Here is a 20955-nt window from a genome sequence, read left to right as displayed (position 1 = left end):
CAGTTGTATAGGGTGCTGGTGAGATCACACCTGGAGTATTGTGTGCAGTTTTGGTGCCCTTATCTGAGGAAGGATGTCTTTGCTGTAGAGGGAATACAGCAAAGGTTTACCAGGCTGATTCCTGGGATGGCAGGTCTGTCATATGAGGAGAGACTCAGTTGGTTAGGATTATACTCGCTGGAGTTAGTAAGAGTGAGAGGGGGGTCTCACAGAAACTTATAAACTTCTAACAGTATTAGACAGCGTAGATTCAGAGTGTTCCCGATGGTAGGGGACTCCAGAACTAGGGGTCATAGTTTGAGGATAAGAGATAAGCCTTTTAGGACTAAGGTGAGGAGAAATTTCTTCACCCAGAGAGTGGTGAATGAGTGAAATTCACTACCATAGGTAGTAGCTGAGGCCAAAATGTCTGATTTCAAGAAAAAATTAGATACAGCTCTTGGGGCTCAAAGGATCAAGGGATATGGGGGGGAAGTCAGGATATTGAATTTGACAATCAGCTATGATCATAATGAATGGCAGAGCAGGCTCAAATGGCCTACTCCTGTCTCGAGTTTCTATCCTCCTTCAGTCAAGAGAGTCAAGAGCCATATAATTTGGTACAGCTACTTGAGTTAATTGAGAGGTGAACCTCCAACAGCCCAGTATCGCTCTTGCCAATTCATCTACCGGATAGAAGTTGACCATATTCCATTGTTGTGCAAATTTCTAAACTGGTCAGTCTTCATTAAAGTCCAGTAATATGAAAGCATGAGTGAATTTTAGAAAACCTTGTTATTAGGTATCCAATGCTTCATCAGTACACAATCAGACTACCTAACCGACAATCCTGCATAACATGCTTTTAACTTACCTATGACAGCAAAGATGAGTGTGTTTGTGAAATGTCTGTATGAAGAGAGTTTCACAACATTTCTTCTCAGCTTTAGCATCTTCATGGTCTGGGTCAAGCTGATGAAGATGTGACTTTGGTTAAGGAAAACGTTGCAATACAAAATTAAAAATCCAGATGTCCCGTTCATTGAAAAGAACAACATTTGGCTTGAACAAAAGTATGCAAGTTAACAGCTGGGATCAACAGTAATTGTGTACTAGTTACTCAAATTTGCTCTAGGTTCCATTTTCTTTGGCAGAATCAAGTTCAAGAAAAAGAATACACCAAATTAGCCCATAACATCTAAACTTCTAATTCTAGAATGGTGTCACATGCTACACTGCATGTTACCATATGGACTGCCCTCATCTCCTGGAGAGGTACAAATCCCCAGAACATTTACAATATTCCATTTCCCATCCTAGTGCTATTTCTCATGTATGAAAATCAACCTGTGTGACAATAAGTATGTTGTACGCTTCACGAGGTGCTATCACAGCCAAGTCACAATCTGTTATTTTATACACACCGGGTTGTGTCAATTTAGCACACCAAGAATGTAAAATTCTCAAACCTTACAACATGGATGACCTCAAAGGAAAATAACAAGATAAAAAACACATGTACTACTCATTTGTAATATGGTTCAACCAATTGTTGTACCCAACAATTATCTAGGGTAAGTCATTCCTTAATATTTAATATTAAAGGATGAGCAAAATTTACCATTTGGACTTCCACATGGCTGAAGGCTCTTCAAGCACTGAATTTTAAAAATGTACACACCTGCTAATCATGTAAGCAGGAAATCCAGATGGACTCACCAGTTGACCCTAATCACAGAGTACTAAATAACTAGTACCAATGCAAATGAAAGAACCAAGACCAACTGAAGGTTGTAGTCTATCCCTGGCTGTTATAAGGTGCTTGTTCTAAATTCCTTATTTACATGGCTGCCACATAATCATTTTGAGCTATCCACTACTTAACAAACCTCTGAACCTTGGAGTAAGCTCGAGTTTAAAAATGTGAGTGATTGTATATTGCAGTTCTATTTGACAGGATACAGAAAGTACATTTCTTACTCATGGATTCAGAAGACTCCAAACCCTAATTTAGAATGGCTCAGTTTGTAGCTTTCTCACCTGAGTCACAAGGTTCTGGGTTCAAGTTCCACTCCTAGGCTTCAGTACAAACAGCAAAGCTGGTACTCCAGGGTAGCAGTAGCACTGTGCTGCCTTTGATTGACAAGGGAGTCATAGGATGTAGGGGGTGGACAGGAATATGGAGTTTAGGCCGTAATCAGATCAACCATGATCTTACCAAATAATGGAACAGGCTCAAGGAACTGAATAGTCTACTTCTGCTCCTAATTTATGTTCCTAACAGATCAGGCGAATTAATTGTCTCCAAATTCTATCTTTTCTAACCATGAAAAATGTAACAAAACTGCTATTTCACATATTACAGAACACCATAACAGTTTACACCATTTAATGCAGACCTCAGTAACAGGTGTTAGAGCTGCATCATTTCAAAACTAAAACTGCAGAGTAGTAAAACCCCATACACGACGACTTCTTCATCTAGAGAATTCACCAACCCCCACTCCCTGATCATACCATTGCCAGTTCAAATTCTGTTACTTGATGCAAAAATTGCCTTCAATTGGTGAACTAGGGTTGTTGGAGCAGACAACAGGCTGTGTAAAGCTGCAACATGCCCTCTCGGATCTTACCGATGTTCCCAAATTCTTCTTACTTCCAAATACAAAATATGCACCCTTTCCAGAGCCTCTCCAACCCTAGCATGGTATCATTTCTAAAACAGACTAACAGCCTTGTGCAAGGGACAAAAGTCATACCCCAGCTTCAGAAGAAGAAAATTGGAGGCACACAACAATACCAATCTTGTCCTATGTAAAAGTATTTTGGAGATTTGAAAATCAAATAATAAACATAGCTCCAGAAAAACTTAGCGTTTGATGGTATGCCAGCTGGAACTTTCTCACTCTCCGACTGATGAATGTTGATACTACAGGAGGAAGGTCTATACCTCAACTCTATTTACCAGTTTTACTTCATATCTTGACAGCTCTATCAATCTCAGTTTTGAGAAGTTCAATTGATCTAGTATTCCCAGTTTTTTGGGGGAGCAAGTACAAAATTTCAATTACAGGAAAACACACTTTCTGATTTCTCTCTTAAATGGTCTAACTCAAATTTTAAGATTGAAAGACAGGTAGACAGGTATAAAAATGTAAGGCAGATTGTCCCACTAGCATTTTCTCCTACTCTGTTGCCAGTGCTCCTTTCCAGTAGCACAATTGACAGCCCCATGTAAAAACATCTGTGGCAAACCAGTTACCTTCAACTCCATGGTGCAATGCACAGGCAATTATAGATACCACTGCCAAAGGTAATGCACTTTAGAGCCAAGTCAAAGAGCAGCAAGCTCTTCATGAGAAAAAAAATTAAGCTTCAAATTTAACAAGAACTGTTACTTAAATCTTTTTTGGTGATCACTTGCTAATGAGTATGATTGTTCACCTAAAAAACTCCTTGTTACTGGTCAAGGGTTCTGTGGGTCCTTGTGTGGTTGGTGAGCTCGTCTAGAGTCGCATCTCTGATCGCACACTGAGCAGGTGTTTTCAGGAGGAGGAATTGGTACTTGGGTTTGAGAGTACCAACTTGATTTACAGATAGTGCTCACTTCCCCCTTCCTACATAAGGTTGAAGAAAGCTGACAGTAATGAGACATACTTATTCTAAGGGTTATGATAATTTCATATGCCAAGCAAAGGAAATTCAAATAGGGTCACATCAGTCATCTAATCTAATCCTACATTCCTCCTCACTCCCACTTCTTAGTATTTGTTGTTTTCTAAACAGCTGTCTGATTTCTTCTCAAATTAATATATATAAAAGCTCTTCACTATTTTTAGCAGAAAATTCCACATCCCAGCCTGTAAGTGGAGATGTACTTTCCAGCCAACCCTGCAACTGATTTTTGTGCCCTGTTGTTATCTTGTTGGCCATTGGGATCAAGTCATTATTATTTACCTTATTGTGACACTTCAATCCAACGTTTAGCCACACTAGTATCCCTCTACTTTAAAATCTTGCTAAATCAAAGTATAATTTCATTCCCTATTCTTTGTGTATTATTTCACATCTTTCTACATATCTATCTGCCTCTGCAGTCTACATCCACCAGTTTAATGACAGCAGTCAATAGTGTCTCAGTTCTTATGTTCAAATAATTTACTTGTAAAGCTAGTAAGAGCAGCCTGAACACATGCATGTGTGGAAAACCATTCACCATATCTTTATATTCCAAGAAACCTTCCACAACATTCACCATTTACTTTCTGGCCTTTAATTATCTCCCTATTCCAGTTGCTATATTGTCCCTAAGTCACGAATTATACATCGAGAAAGAGTAGGCGTGTTAAGCAGAATAACCTTTCCTTGACTGAAAATAGAAAACAGATCAGAAATCCTTTTCCCTGGAAAATCCCATACCCAGAAAGGATATCCACCAGCAAAGGGCAGTGTCGAGAACAGCCAGAGGGATAAAGGCTAGGAGGGTCAAGTCGAAATTCTCCTAAAAAAGGAAAGGACACAGTCAGATAAAAGCAAGGGAAAGAGGGGATAAAAGGAAAGAATGATTTCCTGTGACATCAACTAGGAAATGGCAGTAGCATAACATAAACCGTAGGCAAAGTTTTCACTGATCTGAGACAAGACATTGCATTGCATTGAATCTACAAATAAATTCAAGACAGGAAAATTAATTTGTGGTTTCACTCCCCAGGGCGCTGCACCCACACCCATTAAGAAGTAGGTTGAAAGCGATTTTAACCAGGGCCCCTACAGTTAGTAAACAGGGACTTGCATACCAACAGTTTGATCTGGATATGAACCCACATTCCAATGTCCAATTTACGCAACAACAATTCTGTGTGGCCATGGTCTCTTCACCCTGACACTTGAGACAATTCAGCTGAATTGAGGTGATAAACATCCCAGATTTGGCAACAGTAAATAAGGACTCATGTTCTACAGAACACTTTATCACGGACATCAGTTTATTAGTCAGTAGGAAGTCTACTAATTAATTACATTTGCTCTTCAAATCTCAGGAAAAAGGAGTTTCACATCAGTGCCCTGACTGATATAGTCAGCCTGTGGAGCTCCCCTCGGCGGCACTGACGCAGCGCTCGCTCCCCTCGGCGGCACTGACCCCACTCTTAAGTAGTTAATCAGCAGCTGCAGAGTATTAATGGAAGAATTGATGAGGTTTTGCACTTTGCGGTTCAGACCTTCCAAGCACAATACATTGGAGAGAAGGACCAAGTATTTGCAAAAGGGCCAACAGAAAGATCAGAGCAGAGTACTGGATGTAAATATTGCAGAGGACAGCACGCAAAACTAAAGGAAGCATGTCCATGTGGGGAAAGCAGTGCTCGAGTTGCAAGAAGCTGAACCCCTCTGTCATGTGTTTTGCTGGAAAGTAGTAAGGCAAGCCTATGTAGATGGTTTCATGGAGAGATTTTGGATAATGAATCTCTACACCTGAGATTAGGTTGGCATCCAAGTCTCAAGGGAAAAACATGTCAGATAGGCACTGCCGTTATATGCAACATCATGAGTTTCACAGGCCTGTGTGAAATTCCTCAAGATGGTAATCTGAAAATTAAGCCATTGAAGCTAAAGTTGCATGAGCATGTGATGGAGCCATGTTCATCTCAAGAGAGTAAACTAAGCCGAGAGCCCAATGCAACAGAAATGAAGAAAAATTGCAGTTCCAAATAGTAGACGTGAGGCATAATCCACCCATCACAGCTAAAACAAATCCAAAGCTTGGATTGGTAACCCTCCATGTACCAGAAGAAGTTGCAGTGTTTTGCATGGCGCAAAGCCATTGACTGCTGAACAAATCCAAAAATATTACAGAGATATTTTGCAAGTCTTGGGTGCCTTCCTGGTGATTATCATTTTGAAATAGAGTGTGTGTGATCAATTCGACATCTTCCAAGGAGAACTCCAGCTGCCCCCAGGTCCAGCCTGAAATACAAGATAGAGCAGCTTGAAAAGATGGGAATAATCAAGAAGGTGACAACTGCTATGGACTGGAATAGCAGCATGGTAGCAGGACAGATACTGGCAAGTGAAGTGGGATGAAAATAGCAGTTTCCTGACTACATTGTGGATGTCATTTAGGAGGTACAGATGGTTGCATATGCCATTTGGCATCTTTACTGCTCAGGACGACTCAACACAGACAGCATGAGATAGTCAATAATCTTCCAGAAGTGGAGGCAAGTGTGGATGATCTGTTAGCTTGTGGAAATAGGGATATGATGTAATAAGCCATCGCAGACCATGATCAAAATCTGAGACTGCTAGAGAGCTCATCAGATGAATCTGATACTGAACAAGAAAAAATTGCAACTGAAGATGATTGAAGCCAAGTACATTAGTACTTGAAAGGTGCACACCCTGATTCTGATATGGTGAGAGGTGTAGCAGAGATGCAGCCACCAACAAATGTGATGGCAGTGCAACGATTTGTTGAACTTATGAACTACCTAGCTAAGTTCTTGTCCAATTTGTCACTAGAATGAGAACCTCAATGAAAGCTCACTACAAAGTATGTTCAATGGTATTGGGCACAGGAGCAGCTTTCACTTGTATCAAACAACTAGCAAGGACAAAGTCGTTGCTGAAGAACCCTGATGATAACGATAAGGTCACCCTGCAATGTGATGCCTGCAAGACAGATTAAGATTGGGTGCCTGCTTATTGTCTTTGCTTCTGGGCATTTTAAATAGTACCTGTTTGGGAGAGAGAAAGTGATACCGGAGTCTGACCACAAGCCACTTCAAAGCATCTTACTCAAATCACTTCTATGCACTCTAAAGTGTCTGCAAAGGATGTTATACCATTGACAGAGATACTATTTGGAAGTGAAGTACAAGGGAAGAAAATCTACATCGTCTACATGCTGTTAAGAGCTGCACTCCTTTACTAGTACTGTGAAATCTTTCAGATTCAATAAGAAGCAACAGCATGAAATGCCCTGGAAGTCATCAACTCAGCTCAGATCAAGCAAACTACACAAGATGCAACTCCCCAAGTGCTTCAAGAAGTATTGATGAAAGAATGGCCAGAAACCATCAAGGGCACAACTGTTGTTATAAGAGAGTATTGGGCAAACAGGGATGAATTGATTGCTCATGATGACATCTTGCACAAAGGAACTAGAATCATCATCCTGATATGATGGGGAAAGGGTACACATCCATGCAAGCTATCAGGAAATCAAGTCAAGTCTGGGGAAGGCTCTACTGACCAAATATGAGCAATGAGCTCAAGGGCCATACCAGTCAATGAAGTATTCAGAATTCAAGCACTTCACCAATGATTGGGAAATTCAGCATAGCACAGTATCTCCACACTATCCCAGTCAATGGAAAGGCTGGTGCAGCAGTGAAAAAAATCAAGCAGATCCAACACTGGTGTAGAAGGCAACCTTAGAGTGGAGAAACACATCTTCTGAGGGCATGGAAAGTAGTCCAGTTCAGCAACTAACATCATGCTGCACTCAAAACTACTCTTCTAACAGCTAAAACACCACTGAAGCCAGAAGTGCTAACTAGTGTGACAGAATCAAAGTGAAACGATAGGGAGCCAAATTTCACTTTGATAAGGCTGCCAATTCATTTCCAGTGCAAACATTCAATGCTCTCAAAAGTCAGTCCATTTGGCAAGTTGGGATCTGTGTAAAGAAGTTAGCACCTCAATCCTACACAGTGAAAATGAACAACCAAATATATTGTTGTGGCTGCAGAATTATACATACAACTGGAGAAGCTGCTCCTTCACACCAACTTGATGAGCAAGATGTTAATTCATCAATCACACATGGGAATGAATGAACATCAGCTCCAGAAGTCAACTGTTTCCCAACAAAAGCAATAGATTAGCAGCAACGATTACCATGGCAGCAACACTTGCCTTAGGAGCAAAATTCCCAGGAATTCCATCACCACAGGAATGTGCAGACTTCAGACAAGCAGCCAATAACAATTTGCATGCGTACCATTAGAAAATCTAAACACTTTAAGGGTTGTGTGTACAATACCTATGTAGGGACAGATAAAAAGGGATCAGACTAGAATGACCAGTTTTCTATGCCTGTGAGATGATTTTCATTATAGACTATCTATGTGTCTGACTTGCAACTCTAAATGAGTATTTTTTATGAAAGAGGAATTTTTTGAGAAGTGCCTTTGTACAATGTGGCTATAAACTTGCAAGCCATGTGACTTAATGTTATCTTTAGTGTATGCTCGAGAGAGAAGCAATTTCATTCACCACTTGAAACATACTCACTCCCTTCGACAGTACAGGCACCTGGCTCAGTTCCTTCACAGCACAGATTCTGTACTCACTCCTCTCCACAACACTGACCCCATACTTATTTAATCAACAACACGAACTCCATACTCTCTCCCCTTGACAGCAAATCCCATGCTCACTTCACTCGAAAGCAGAACCATCCTTGCAGCCATTGACTCCGCTATCCATGTAATAGAAGATATGACATTTCAATATAATGTAAAGGATATCCACCAGAGCACACAGGAGTCAATCACTGAGAGAGTGATGTTCCCTACGAGAGCCAGGGTAACAAGTGGGGTCTAAATCAGGAACAAAATAGTGTCAATTTCAACTACAAAAAGAACAATCCAGGCTGATGTGTACTTTTCAACCAGTTGGAACGATCAACCTATTTCGCACTTTGTCTTTTTTCTTATATTCAGCAAAAAACCTCCATGAACTAGACCTTGAATAAGGAGGTGTTTTGTCATGACATTATACATTTATTGGGTGGTTAATAAAATGACTAGAGGTCAAAAAAGTTCAGGAAATGAAATCAACTGGTATGTTTTGCTACAAAGTGGGATACTCAATCGCATGGTAACTGTGGTGTAGCAATAATCAAACCCTCTCCAAAGAAAGCACGTAGTGAAGTCGTAGGACATGGATTTGCAACCCAAATTCCTGAGGCCGCAGGGCCCAGGAGTCAGTTCAGAAAGCAGAAGCCAGCAAAAACAATTTAGCTTTAATAAATGAAGGCAACCCTGATAAGGCACTTATAATTTCAATGTTTCCTTTATAAAGAAAATGGTGCGACAAGTCCTAGTCTGCAACTGATCTTCCGCACCTCTCCTAAAACACATGTATACATTTAAAAAAATATGCTACTTACACCAGTGACTCGAAGGATGCCTTCTATTGCAGAGAAAATTAAATAGAGGACCCCGACACCAACAACTCTGTGCAACATGGCTCCCAGACGAGGTCTGTGGTAAAGCAAACATCAGTCTCATAAAATTTGTTGTCCAGACCAAACAGTACAGCACACTTAATGCAAGACACCACTCACCAACTGTGTAGCTGAATAAACAGTGGCATTAGTGTTCTAATACAACACAAGCCAAAATATTTTTCTTCACAACAGTCAAGCATTCAAGGTGCCCCAGACCACCAAAGCCTTGATTTTAAAATTTTTAGCCTCATGTTCAAAGCTCTCATTTGAATTTAGCTTTGAAACATCCCCGAGGCCTGCAACTCTCCAAGGGATATTCATTCCTTCAACTCTGGTACAATGCACATTCATCACACTTCCTTAACCCCACTAGTGCCAGGCGTGCTTTTACAGGTGCTAAGCTCAAGAATTTTGTCCGTGGACATTTTCCACCTCTTCCATTTCCTTTAAGGCTATTTAAAAAAGATTTCTTTAACTAAGTTAACCATCTTCTTAGTTGTGTGTCAATCTTTTGCTTGTTAACATTCCTGCGAGTGCGAACCATTCCCTACCATAAAGGAGATTTACAAATGTAAGTAGGTACTATTGTTTCACCATGAACAAATGTGAATTATCCTACTTTCCAGACATCCTTAAGACGATGGTGGGCGAGGGGAGGGACAGGCATTAAGAGTTGGTGGGCACAGATGTGGGTTGGTTTGTTGGTGGGGGGAGGACATGGTGGCGGGGGGAGGGCATGGTGGGGGGGAGGGGCAGCGGTGGGCGCGCGGTGGGGAGGGGGCGAGCGAGAGGAGTTGGCATGTGAGAGAAGAAGAGCATGTATTCATAATAGCCCTATTTTCTGCATAACTCTCCCCTAACTTGAGACAGCATTTTGAGGGGTGCACAATGATACTTTCTTGATTTCTAATTACTCCTATCCAATTTTAAACCTTCTAATGATTTGGTCATAAAAGTGCTCGAGCTACACAGTGTGGGGAGCTGCATTAATGCAATATTGAATAGTGAAATTAATGAGTGAGTGATCTTCACTGATGGTTAGTTGACAATGCCCGGGAGAGAAATGTCCTCAGATGGCAGCTGTTTAAAAGTAGCTTCTAACCACACTCCTTGTTCTTCACAGTACATGGGACTTTTCAAAGGAGCATAAGAAGTGTACTTAGTGCAACTCTTCACTTCAATTCTTCTACTCACTCCACAATACCAATCTATATAGATCAAAGTTAGGTCACTAGTATTGACATTTTGTTTATACTTACTTCACAATTCCATATCCAAGACTGACTATAATGACCAGTACACGAGCCAGGGAACGCTTCAATGCAGAAAGTAATTCAGCAAAAATCACTGCTCCTTGCACTGGGTTAAACAGAAATTAGACAACAGTCATAGTTATACAGGTTGAAATATCTCAGTGACAGCAGCATGATTTTTTCATGCAGCACTTTCAACTTAATGCAAGATCCAAAAGTAGGGCTATGGAACAAAGGCAGGTTTTGATTTGCAATTTTACATGCACTGCAATGTTTACCAAAACCCAGAGCCAAGGTCGGCAGTGTTCCACAACAGAGGATCTATATCCAATATTCCTGAGTTCCCAGTTTCACTGATGCCAAAGCCAAGCATTGCCCTGAGAATGAAAATAAAGGATCGGAGTTGCAGTCAGCGATACGACAGCAGCTAGATGTAGGGCACTGAAAGCACATCAACTGCTTACCATCTCTACTGGGTACAATACACAGCATTGGTTAAATTGAATTCTCACAGGGTATACTGTTTACTACAGGCAAGTTATTACATTGATACTTTAGAAAAAGATTCCTCTCAGAAGCACTGTGATTGACACGTTTTAAGTGACCCTTTTTCCATAGAGTAAGAAGAGGTCATTGTTGTACTGGAGAAGCTATGGCATGAACTCAATTTCTTTGTTATGAATTGTTGTATTGACGGAGATAAATTATGTCAATACAAGAACATGCTTTTGGAGGTTTGCATGAAGAACACTTCAAAACTATGCGCATAGTCCTCACAGGGCAGCACAGTGGTACAATGGTTAGCACAGCTGCCTCAATGTCAGGGACCCAGGTTCGATTCCTGGCTTGGGTCACTGTCTATGCGGAGTCTGCATATTCTCCCCGTCTGTGTGGGTTTCTTCTGGGTGCTCTGGTTTCCTCCCACAAATCTGAAATCAGCATCCATCTGCACATAATAGGTAGGTGTAAGGTTAACTGCATGAATGCAAGTGAAAATAGCTTCTGCCGTTGTTTCCCGCTGGACGCAAGGTGGTGTGTTCACTCAGGCAACCGGCAGTCAATAGTCAACTGAAGTGGATGGGGGCACCCCAAAATTCATGTGCAGCTGAGGCCTGTGTGCACAGGTACAGGGAAGTCAGGATACAGACTAAAGTTCCTTCTGTTATAAGAAGAGATAACCTCTTGCACCCTAATAGAGCAAACCCAACTAGAAGTTTCTCTACCCATGATCAACTTCCAAAGAAGATTCATCAACTGGGCTGAAAACTTTGTTTTATGAACAAGTTAGCAACGTTTCCTACCTGATTCACCCTTGTATCGGATGCTCTGGTACTCAGCATAAAATACAGCTTTCTCCAACATTCCTAGAAAGATGACTGCTCCAATCCAGAACTGGATGCGCAGGAGGTCCCTCCAGTAGCAAGCAGACCAGACCAGCCATAGAGCTCCAAATAGCACGTACACAATGCACATCACCATGAAAAACTGGCAGGGGGAGAGAACAACTCTAATTTACTGTGAATCTGTACAATCCATCAAGAACATATTTCACAGCTGCAAATTCAATCTAGTGATAAATTTGGACACTAACATTATCATTTAGTCCCTCCCCAAAATGGAATTTTGTCCTTCATTGCTAGAGGAATGGAGTTTAAAAACAGCGAGATTATGTTGCAGCTGTATAAGGTGCTGGTGAGGCCACACCTGGAGTACTGTGTACAGTTTTGGTCTCCTTACTTGAGAAAGGATATACTGGTATTGGAGAGGGTGCAGAGGAGATTCACTCGGTTGATTCTGGAGTTGAGAGGGTTGGCTTATGAGGAGAGACTGAGGCTATACTCATTGGAATTCAGAAGAATGAGGGGAGATCTTATAGAAACATATAAGATGATGAAGGGAATAGATAAGATAGAAGCAGGGAAGTTTTTTCCACTGGCAGGTGAAACTAGAACTAGGGGGCATAGCCTCAAAATAAGGGGAAGCAGATTTAGGACTGAGTTGAGGAGGAACTTCTTCACACAAAGGGTTGTGTATCTGTGGAATTCCCTGCCCAGTGAAGCAGTCGAGGCTGCCTCATTGAATGTTTTTAAGGCAAGGATAGATACATTTTTGAACAGTAAAGGAATTTAAGGGTTATGGTGAGCGGGCGGGTAAGTGGAGCTGAGTCCACAAAAAGATCAGCCATGATCTTATTGAATGGTGGAGCAGGCTCGACGGGCCAGATGGCCTACTCCTGCTCCTAATTATGTTCTTTCAGACCTTATAACAATTACAAAGATCTCCCCTCTCTTCAAAAACTCCTCACCCATCCATCATTGCAAACCATCTCCACATCTTGACCCTCACTTTTCAACCCATGCTCCTTGACTGTGTTGTCACCTCCCCAACAGGAACTCACCTATCTCAGAACTTCAAATTCACCTGCCGGCCAGTTCCCCATGCCTCCCATTCACCCGCCAGCCCGCTCCTCCCATTAAGCTGCTGGCCCGCTCCCCGCACCTCCCATTCATCCACCTCCCATTCACCCGCAGGCCAGCACCATTGCTTCTCATTCACCTGTGGGCTGATTTCTGCGCCTCCCATTTACCCGCAGGCCAGGGCCCATGCCTCCCATTCACCTGCAGGTTCACACCCCCGCCTCCCATTCACTCGCGGGGCAGCACCCATGCCTCCCATTCACCTGCTGGTTCGTGTCCACACCTCTCATTCACCTGTGGGCTCATGCCTCCCATACACCTGAGAGCTCATGCCTGTGCCTGCATGCCCTATTCATTCTCAGAGGCGCCTGTGCACTGCACCCATTCTCACGCGCCCACTCCACCCTTTCACTCGTGGGCACATGCCCCCTCCTCCATTCACCATTGGGCCCCTCCACCACCCACCCCTGGGCCCCTCCACCACCCACCCCTGGGCCCCTCCACCACCCACCCCGATGTTCAGCCCTGATCGTTGGCCTCACTTCCTCTGCTCGCGATCTGTATGCAGAGCGGCAGCGGGACCCCCCACCTCCCCGATCGTCGCAGAGGCCCTGCCCCATCAGACCCCACCCATGACTGATGGGCAGTGCCAAGGTGACCCCTGGGCATTGGCACTGGGCACAGCCTGGCAATGCCAGGGTGCAAATGCCTGGGGGCACCACCGCCGCCCAACCCTCTGGGGGCGACAATTGACCCCCTTCACTCCAGTGGGTTGAGCTGCTAGCTTCCCGAAAGTAGGGAGCTGCTGTAAACCCCGCTGGAGTGAAATACTCCTGGCCGGTGGGACGGGGGGGGGGGGGGGCGGGGGGTGGATGTTATTTAAATTAGATTTGCATGCTCCATTGCATGCCTAATGCAGCTCTGTCCATGCCTATTTCCGATGCAGAGCTGATGGCACCAGAAATCTGGCGCTGGGAGACGTGCTTGGGGGCCGGACGCCCAACGCGGATTGCACTAATCCGGCAACAATCTGAGGCTAAATCGGACTGTTTGCAACTTTGTTATTGTATTACCTGAGATGATGTTGTGACCATCACGATAGCTGAATATTTCCACATCCATGAAACCACCTGACTTTACCTGCCTCCTCTACAGTATCTTGGATTTGTTATGTTAATGGTGATATACAAATGCAGGTGATTGTTGTTAAGTTTAAATCTATGCATTCTGATGTTGGTTCCAATTACACAAAAGGAAACAGGCAGGAACAAGCCTGGAAACATACTGTCATTTCTGCTGAGGACATGTGTGTACCTCTAAGGCGCTGCCCTTGTGTTCTAAATGGTCAAGTCTATGCTCCTGGCGGTTCAGTGAATTCACCATGCAAAATCTGGTAAAGCTAAAATGTTTACATTTATCAATACTTTCTCTTCATTTTATATTTTGGAAAAACAGTTGTTTACATCTATTGTCTTAATGGTATAGAAATTTGGGAACTATTGATGGTTCACTTTTCAGTTGTTATCAGAATGTGAGTACCCTCTGGACTCACTCTACCAATACCAGCCACCTGGAACAATACAGTATCATGGAATTTGACAAAATCAAGTTACATGTTCAAACCAATCTACTAGCGCTGCTGTAGTGCTTGATACATTTGGGACTATTTGCTTAAAATAACCTTATAACCTCTCCAGACATGCTCATGAATAGTTGGAGCAAATGTTGGTCTTTTAGCTGTGTTTGTTGTGCATGTATTGACATGGTGTCTTTGTTTTTTTCCAATACATTTTTGTTCCACCACCCTGAAGCATGTAAAAATAATGGCATGGTTTTCCCGCCCCGTTACGCTGGTCGAGTAGCGTAGCGGGGTGGGAAATATAAGCAGGAGTCAGAAATTAGAATTCCCACCTGGCGGCCGGCTGGTTGTGAATTTCTCGGGCTATTTTTTTTTGCATAATCAGCTTCGCGCCACGAAACAAAGGTGATCGAGGGTAGAGTGGTGGATGTTGTCAACGTGGATTTTGGGAGGGTTTTCAACAAGGTCAGTCATGGTAAGCTCATCCAGAAGATTAAAATGCATGGGATCCAAGGTGACTTGGTTGCTTGGTTTGAGAATTGAGATTTACCAGGATGATGCCTGGATTAGAGGGTATGATCTACAAGGTGAGGCTGGACAAACTAGGGTTGTTTTCTCTGTAGCGGCGGAGGCTGAGGGGAGACCTGATAGACGTGTATAAAATGATGAGGGGCATAGATAGGGTTGACAGTCAGAATCTTTTTCCCCCCCGAGTTGAAATGTCTAATACTTGGAGGCATGCACTTTCAGGTGAGAGGGGAAAAGTTCAAAGAACGTGTGAGGTGCAAATGTTTTTACACTGAGAGTGGTAGGTGTCTGGAACGCACTGCCAGGAGTGGTGGTGGGGGCAGATACGGCAGGGATGTTTGAAGAGGCTTTTAGATAAGCACATGAATATGCAACAACCAGAGGGATTATGGACCAGGGGCAGGCAGAAGGAATTAGTTTAAATTGGCGTCATGTTCTGCACAACAGGTCCGAAGGGCCTGTTCCTCAAACGGATTAGTAAAATCTACTTGCAATCATTGCCATGGGCATTTTAGGCCACACCTAAGAGAGTAAAGGAAACAACTGTGGTGTGTTTCTTATTCATGCATATGATTGACATTGTCCCACTTTTTCTTCAATCTGAGGATCCACACCTGGCCACTAAAAATGGCCTACATGTTAATTCCTTTATTTGGACTAGTGGGCTGACGAATGGCAAATGGAGTTTAATTTAGACAAATGCGAGGTGATGCATTTTGGCAGATTGAACCAGGACAGGACTTACTCAGTTAAAGGTAGGGCTTTGGGGAGAGTTACAGAACAAAAGAAACTAGGGGTACAGGTTCATAGCTCCTTGAAAGTGGAGTCACAGGTGGACAGAGTGGTGAAGAATGCATTCGGCATGCTTGGTTTCATCGTCAGAACATTGAATACAGGAGTTGGAATGTCTTGTTGAAGTTGTACAAGACATTGGTAAGGCCACACTTGGAATATTGTGTGCACTTCTGGTCACCGTATTATAGAAAGGATATTATTAAACTAGAAAGAGTGCAGAAAAGATTTACTAGGATGTTACCGGGACTTGATGGATTGAGTTATAAGGAGAGGCTGGACAGACTGGGACATTTTTCTCTGGAGCGTAGGAGGCTGAAGGGTGACCTTATAGAGGTCTATAAAATAATGAGGGGCATAGATCAGTTAGATAGTCAATATCTTTTCCCAAAGGTAGGGGAGTCTAAAACTAGATGGCATAGATTTAAGGTGAGAGGGGAGAGATACAAAAGTGTCCAGAAGGGCAATTTTTTCACACAAAGGGTGGTGAGTGTCTGGAACAAGTTGCCAGAGGTAGTAGAGGCAGGTACAATTTTGTCTTTTAAAAAGCATTTAGATAGTTACATGGGTAAGATGGGTATAGAGGGATATGGGCCAAATGCAGGCAATTGGGATTAGCTTTGGGGTTTTAAAAAAAAAGGCGGCATGGACAGGTTGGGCCAAAGGGCCTGTTTCCATGCTGTAAACCTCTATGACTCTAATCCTTTAAGTGATAGTTTGGTTGCTTGAAGTTGGACAGTTGATGCAGTTCATCACAAGCTCCCAACTGGGAATAACATGGAGGAAAGCACACATATGCATACCATATACTGTCACAGAAATTAAACTTTTACCAGGTTGAGTGTAGAAAAAACAACTCACAAATATTTAATGGTATAACTTACCATCATTAGTGGCCAGTCTGCAGGTGAGATGTAATCATATTGCCCTTTCATTTCCACAATCACTGAAAGACATAAAAGGCATTGAGCATGGATAACACAGACCAGTCCCAAAGAGAGACTCTCCTCCCCCACTCATTCTTTTGCTATTTTGCAATAACCTTTTCAATCAATTATTTCAACTTGCAACGTCATTTGAATAAAGACAAACTCTTGTACACGGGTAGGATGCACCATATTAGCACACGTGTGGACCACCCAAAGGAGGCTTTTACCCAGCCACCTATCTTTCTCTCTCAGGTGCTCATTTTCTTAGTTAATATTCAGCTCGATTCAAGTGACAGGTATCATTAATTCAAAGTTTATGAACGTTTGAGTGTTTTTTGGGGAGTTTATGAACATAGGACTGAGGGGCAGGTGTAGACATTACCTACTATTAATTAGGTGTATTAGCAATTTTGAAAAACCTGAGGGTCGATAAGTCCCCTGGGCCAGATGGGATATATCCTAGGATTCTTTGGGAGGCAAGGGATGAGATTGCAGAGCCTTTGGCTTTGATCTTTGGGTCCTCATTGTCCACGGGGATAGTGCTAGAGGACTGGAGAGTGGCGAATGTTGTTCCTCTGTTCAAGAAAGGAAATAGGAATGACCCTGGTAATTATAGGCCGGTTAGTCTTACTTCGGTGGTCGGTAAGTTAATAGAAAAGGTCCTGAGGGATAGGATTTATGACCATTTGGAAAGATGCAGCTTAATCCATGATAGTCAGCACGGATTCGTGAAGGGTAAGTCTTGCCTCACAAATTTGATTGAATTCTTTGAGGAGGTAACTAAGTGAGTAGATGAAGGTAGAGCAGTTGATGTCGTATACATGGATTTTAGTAAGGCGTTTGATAAGGTTCCCCATGGTAGGCTTATGAAGAAAGTAAGGTGGTGTGGGATAGAGGGAAATTTGGCCGATTGGATAAGAACTGGCTATCTCATAGAAGACAGAGGGTGGTGGTGGATGGAAAATTTTCAGACTGGAGACCAGTTACCAGCAGTGTACCACAGGGTGCTGGGTCCTCTGCTATTTGTGATTTTTATCAATGACTTGGAGGAGGGGGCTGAAGGGTGGGTTAGTAAATTTGCTGATGACACCAAGATTGGTGGAGTAGTGGACGAGGTGGAGGGCTGTTGTAGGCTGCAAAGAGACATTGATAGGATGCAGAGCTGGGCCGAAAAATAGCAGATGGAGTTTAACACTAATAAGTGCGAGGTGATTCATTTTGGTAGGACAAATTTGAATGCGGATTACAGGGTCAACGGCAGGGTTCTGAGGAATGTGGAGGAACAGAGAGATCTTGGGGTTCATATCCACAGATCTCTGAAGGTTGCCACTCAAGTGGATAGAGCCGTGAAGAAGGCCCATAGTGTGTTAGCGTTTATTAACAGGGGGTTTGCGTTTAAGTGCCGTGGGGTTATGCTGCAACTGTACAGGACCTTGGTGAGACCATATTTGGAATATTGTGTGCAGTTCTGATCACCTCACTATAAGAAAGATGTGGAAGCATTGGAAAGAGTGCAAAGGAGATTTACCAGGATGCTGCCTGGTTTGGAGGGTAGGTCTTATGAGGAAAGGTTGAGGGAGCTGGGGCTTTTCTCTTCAGAGCAGAGGAGGATGAGAGGCGACTTAATAGAGGTTTATAAGATGATAAGGGGGATAGATAGAGTGGACGTTCAGAGACTATTTCCTCGGGTAAATGTAGCTGTTACTAGGGGGCATAACTATAAGGTTCATGGTGGGAGATATAGGAGGGATGTCCGAGGTAGATTCTTTACTCAGAGAGTGGTTGGGGTGTGGAATGGACTGCCTGCTGTGATAGTGGAGTCGGACACTTTAGGAACTTTCAAGCGGTTATTGAATAGGCACATGGAGCACACCAGAATGATAGGGAGTGGGTAGCTTGATCTTGGTATTGGACAAAGCTCGGCACAACATCGAGGGCCGAAGGGCCTGCACTGTTCTATGTTCGAAGTGACAACGTCCAAGTTAATGAACAGTACTTACTTGTAAGTGACAAATGATCTTCCTCTGCTGGCACAGCCTTCTTCTTTGCATTTGCCTGCCCTTTACTTTTATTCGTTATCTGGTTAGTTACTTTTGTTGTGGATTTTATGTCTTGGCTGTTTTCTTCTTTCTTTGACTCTTTCTTTGATGCTTGGATTTTAATTATAAATAAATATGGCCCATCTTCCCAACTTGTGAACAAGCCAGGCCTCTGTTTAAGGAAATAAAGAACATGCACAACAATGAGAAAGGAACCAAATTTTCATGTGCTTTCCTTTAGGATGGAAAATGACCAGAAAAACAAAAAGTTGCATTCCCCGGCCATATTATATCAGGTACTGGGCCGCATCCAACTAGTTTACGTGGCAATGGAAACTTGTGTCCAAAAAAAAATATCTTTTTTGCTTCAAGTAATGGATAGTCAAGATATGACTGCATACATTGCTCTTCAGTAATTCTTGTTTCATTTCATTCGTAGTTGTCCAAGGCTGAAGGGACAGGCCACAGCTGTCAGTTCATCCCCCCTCCCTCTCTCCCTTAAGTCATCAGTTTTGCTGCCACTATTTAATTTTATCTTTCTCTGGATTATTATACCATGAAGTAAGATTAGGTTGGTGATAACTCTATACACTCCACAGATGGAAGAAACACTTGGGGGGTTCTTGTTACATACTTGTTTAGCTATTTTTTGGAGAGTGAAAGTGGTACCATTACAAGTGGGTCCAATAATTCATGAACTGAGAAAAACTGGAGTGCATCCAGCTTAATTGGCAATTAGCCCTTTATGCGGGTCAGGAACCATATACTTGATCCTTTTTGGTTTTCAGTTTAACTTTAGTTCAACAGAAGACTGCAGCTAGGTTACAATCAAACATGAAAATCAATACCATTTCTAAAGACTGTTAAAGGCATGAGAAGTAAAACACAGCGTGAACAAGTTAACCAATGTGTGACTAGTAAAGCACCAACGTGGGACCGTTTAACCAATGTTGTGACTGAATGTCCTGTGATAAAACTACAAAGTCAAGTAATCAGTGAACTATGGAGAAAGAAGAGTCAATGAGGCAAACCAGTCGCTGAAATTTGTAAACAGATATTGAGAAAGAAAGAAAAAGACTGCAAAAAATATTAAAGTGATTCTGCAGTACTCATTCACAGATTCGGCAGTGATCTGTCCTTTGATTTTCAGCACTTGCATTTAATTTCATAGTATTCCCACAAGACAATAAACATAAAATGCAAATACACCAAATTAGCCACCGCTAACCTGGACTTGATCAGGATTCATTCCTGAAAATTGCAACGCGTTCTTTCAGTACCCAAGTCCCAGGCCTGCCAGATTGAATGCCAATTTAACTCCTTGGCCCCAATCTCAGAGGATTAATCTCAGCAGAAGAATATTACAGAAGATTAAATGTGGTTAAAAACACCTCACTAGTTTTGTCTTTGAACTTCATAGTTCAAGGAATTTTAGAGAAACCCAGCAAGAGCTAAGCCGATCATGTGAGGCTTTACCAAAATTGGTAAAAGAGATGAGATAAATTGGGAAATATTACTGAATCAATACACGTTTTCAAACACTATAGGGTGAAAGTTCCACAGGTCGTGAGGAAATCAATATTTTTTGCATTTTGCTGTGTGTTTTGTGAGTTAACAACTGGGTTGGGGACGGGCGGGGGAGAGACGGGGGACGACGGCGGGGGGGCGACGGCAGAGAGAGGGGGGGGGGGCGGGGGAGAGCGATGGCGGGGAGAGGGGGGGACCGGGCAGAGGGGGTGGGGGGGGGGGACCAGGCAGAGGGGGTGGGACTGGGCAGAGGGGGTGGGGGGGGGGGGGGGGGACCGGGCAGGGGGGGGGGGGGACCGGGCAGAGGGGGTGGGGGGACCGGGCAGAGGGGGCGCGACCGGGCAGAGGGGGTGAGGGGGGGAGCGGGCAGAGGGGTGAGGGGGGAGCGGGCAGAGGGGGTGGGGGTGGGGGGGAGCGGGCAGAGGGGGTGGGGGGGACCGGGCAGAGGGGGTGGGGGTGGGGGGGACCGGGCAGAGGGGGTGGGGGTGGGGGGGACCGGGCAGAGGGGGTGGGGGTGGGGGGACCGGGCAGAGGGGGTGGGGGTGGGGGGGACCGGGCAGAGGGGGTGTGGGGTGGGGGGGACCGGGCAGAGGGGGTGGGGGTGGGGGGGGACCGGGCAAGAGGGGGTGTGGGGGTGGGGGGGGACCGGGCAGGGAGGAGGGGTGGGGGGGTGGGGT

At 43.6% G+C, this 20955-nt stretch overlaps 1 protein-coding gene across 4 annotated transcripts in view; it reads right to left on the bottom strand.

The window, feature by feature from the left end:
• Positions 1-20955, bottom strand: part of LOC144507013 (transmembrane protein 87A-like) — a 77761-nt gene that overhangs the window by 20426 nt on the left and 36380 nt on the right. The window contains exons 7-13 of one of the 4 annotated variants that reach the window (XM_078233548.1): positions 18713-18923; positions 16668-16729; positions 11769-11952; positions 10474-10573; positions 9155-9248; positions 8511-8582; positions 854-962 (exon numbers count right to left, since the gene is read on the bottom strand). In XM_078233548.1, coding sequence (XP_078089674.1) covers positions 854-962; positions 8511-8582; positions 9155-9248; positions 10474-10573; positions 11769-11952; positions 16668-16729; positions 18713-18923 — 832 coding nt within the window. Of the gene's footprint in view, positions 1-853; positions 967-4411; positions 4481-8510; positions 8583-9154; positions 9249-10473; positions 10574-11768; positions 11953-16667; positions 16730-18712; positions 18924-20955 lie in introns of all 4 variants that reach the window. The other 3 variants (XM_078233550.1, XM_078233552.1, XM_078233551.1) reach the window with 3 other exon arrangements.

This window comes from Mustelus asterias, chromosome 18 (genome assembly GCF_964213995.1).
Source record: "Mustelus asterias chromosome 18, sMusAst1.hap1.1, whole genome shotgun sequence".
Taxonomy (NCBI): domain Eukaryota; kingdom Metazoa; phylum Chordata; class Chondrichthyes; order Carcharhiniformes; family Triakidae; genus Mustelus; species Mustelus asterias.
Note: the sequence above shows the minus strand (reverse complement) of the source record. Positions and strands in the feature narration are given on the sequence as shown.